At 34.5% G+C, this 1391-nt stretch overlaps 1 protein-coding gene across 3 annotated transcripts in view; it reads right to left on the bottom strand.

Moving 5' to 3' along the window:
- LOC106880220 (ELKS/Rab6-interacting/CAST family member 1) overlaps window positions 1-1391 on the bottom strand; it is a 301414-nt gene that overhangs the window by 44420 nt on the left and 255603 nt on the right. For all 3 annotated transcript variants that reach the window (XM_052976221.1, XM_052976222.1, XM_052976223.1), the window contains exon 13: window positions 416-576. In XM_052976221.1, the coding sequence (XP_052832181.1) occupies window positions 416-576 (161 nt within the window). The remainder of the gene's footprint in view (window positions 1-415; window positions 577-1391) is intronic.

Here is a 1391-nt window from a genome sequence, read left to right on the forward strand (position 1 = left end):
TATATATATAAATAATTATATATATAACACATAAAACATATATATATATAGCGTAGGAGTGGCTGTGTGGTAAGTAGCTTGCTTATGAACAACATGGTTCCAGGTTCAGTCCCACTGCGTGGCACCTTGGGCAAGTGTCTTCTACTATAGCGTCTTGGTATGATACATCATAACATTTACGCAGCCTAAACTAAGAGTTATGCTTAGTGATAAATACTTATAATTAAGTTATAAGTAACGAGATTATCATTATAGCTTTTAAATAAGAAACAATAATATTTGTTATAACTTACGAATGATAAAATTGTAAATAAAGATATAGTATATCTCACACTTCAACGACCTGTTGTGATAAACAACCACATAAAACTGGGTTTTAGCCAGACCAAAAAGAAAGAAAATAAAAAAGACTCACTTCATTTCATAGACTTCTTCTAACTGTTTGTGTCTTTCAGAAACAAGACGGCGTAATTTGGCATCCTTCTCCTCCAGCTGACGTGTCAGAGCTCCAACCTTGGCAATGTGGTCACTTTGAATGGATTTCATCTTCTCTAATTCAGCAGTCAGTTCATAGACCTTAGAGAATGGAGGTAGGTAAAGACATATTAACAAAATACAGAAAAATGTGAATGATAGACCATGTAAGAAAATATGTACAAGAGAGAGAGAGAGAGAGAGTGGAAGGAGAGTGAGAACAGAAAGAGATAGTGAAAGGGGGAGAAATGGAAACAGTGGGAGATGGATAGAGACCCAGCAGGCTGAGTAGGGTACCATTCTGAGTTAAAAGGAAAACAGCCAAAACACTTGAACAAATAAGGGAGATTCCCTTCTGTATGTGTGTGTGTGTGTGTGTGTGTGTGTGTGTGTACACACACACACAATGGGAAACTGCAATTTCAAAGGAAATACTGAAGGGAGAGCAGCTTTCAGAAAGAGAACAGGAAAATATGACCTGTGCTTGTCAGAAACATTTCACATACTATACCACTTAAAATCCAAAATTGATATTTAAAAGATACAGTGGAGATGTTTGAATACCTAGAAAGTTTTTTGAATGGATAAGATTGAAATAAAAGGATGTTATTACTTAACCATGAGATACAAAATATAGTGGGTATTTGTCAGTAAGGAAAAGAAGGAAACAAGGTGTAAATATGATATGGGGAACTATAAATATGAAAAAACATGAAAGACTTGCATAAATTAGAGAGTATAAAGAAAAAGATAAAGTTTACAAAATGTATAAGAAAATTTAGTGAGCATCAAAAATTTTAAAACATGGATGAGACAGACATTTGTTCAAGGGAAATAATTCAAAGGGAGAGAGGAAGAAAATTTGTATGTGATATTGAAATGGTGGGGGAGATATTGGGAATGAAAGGAGGAGGAGG

The sequence above is a fragment of the Octopus bimaculoides genome, chromosome 24, assembly GCF_001194135.2.
Source record: "Octopus bimaculoides isolate UCB-OBI-ISO-001 chromosome 24, ASM119413v2, whole genome shotgun sequence".
NCBI classification, from domain to species: Eukaryota; Metazoa; Mollusca; class Cephalopoda; order Octopoda; family Octopodidae; genus Octopus; species Octopus bimaculoides.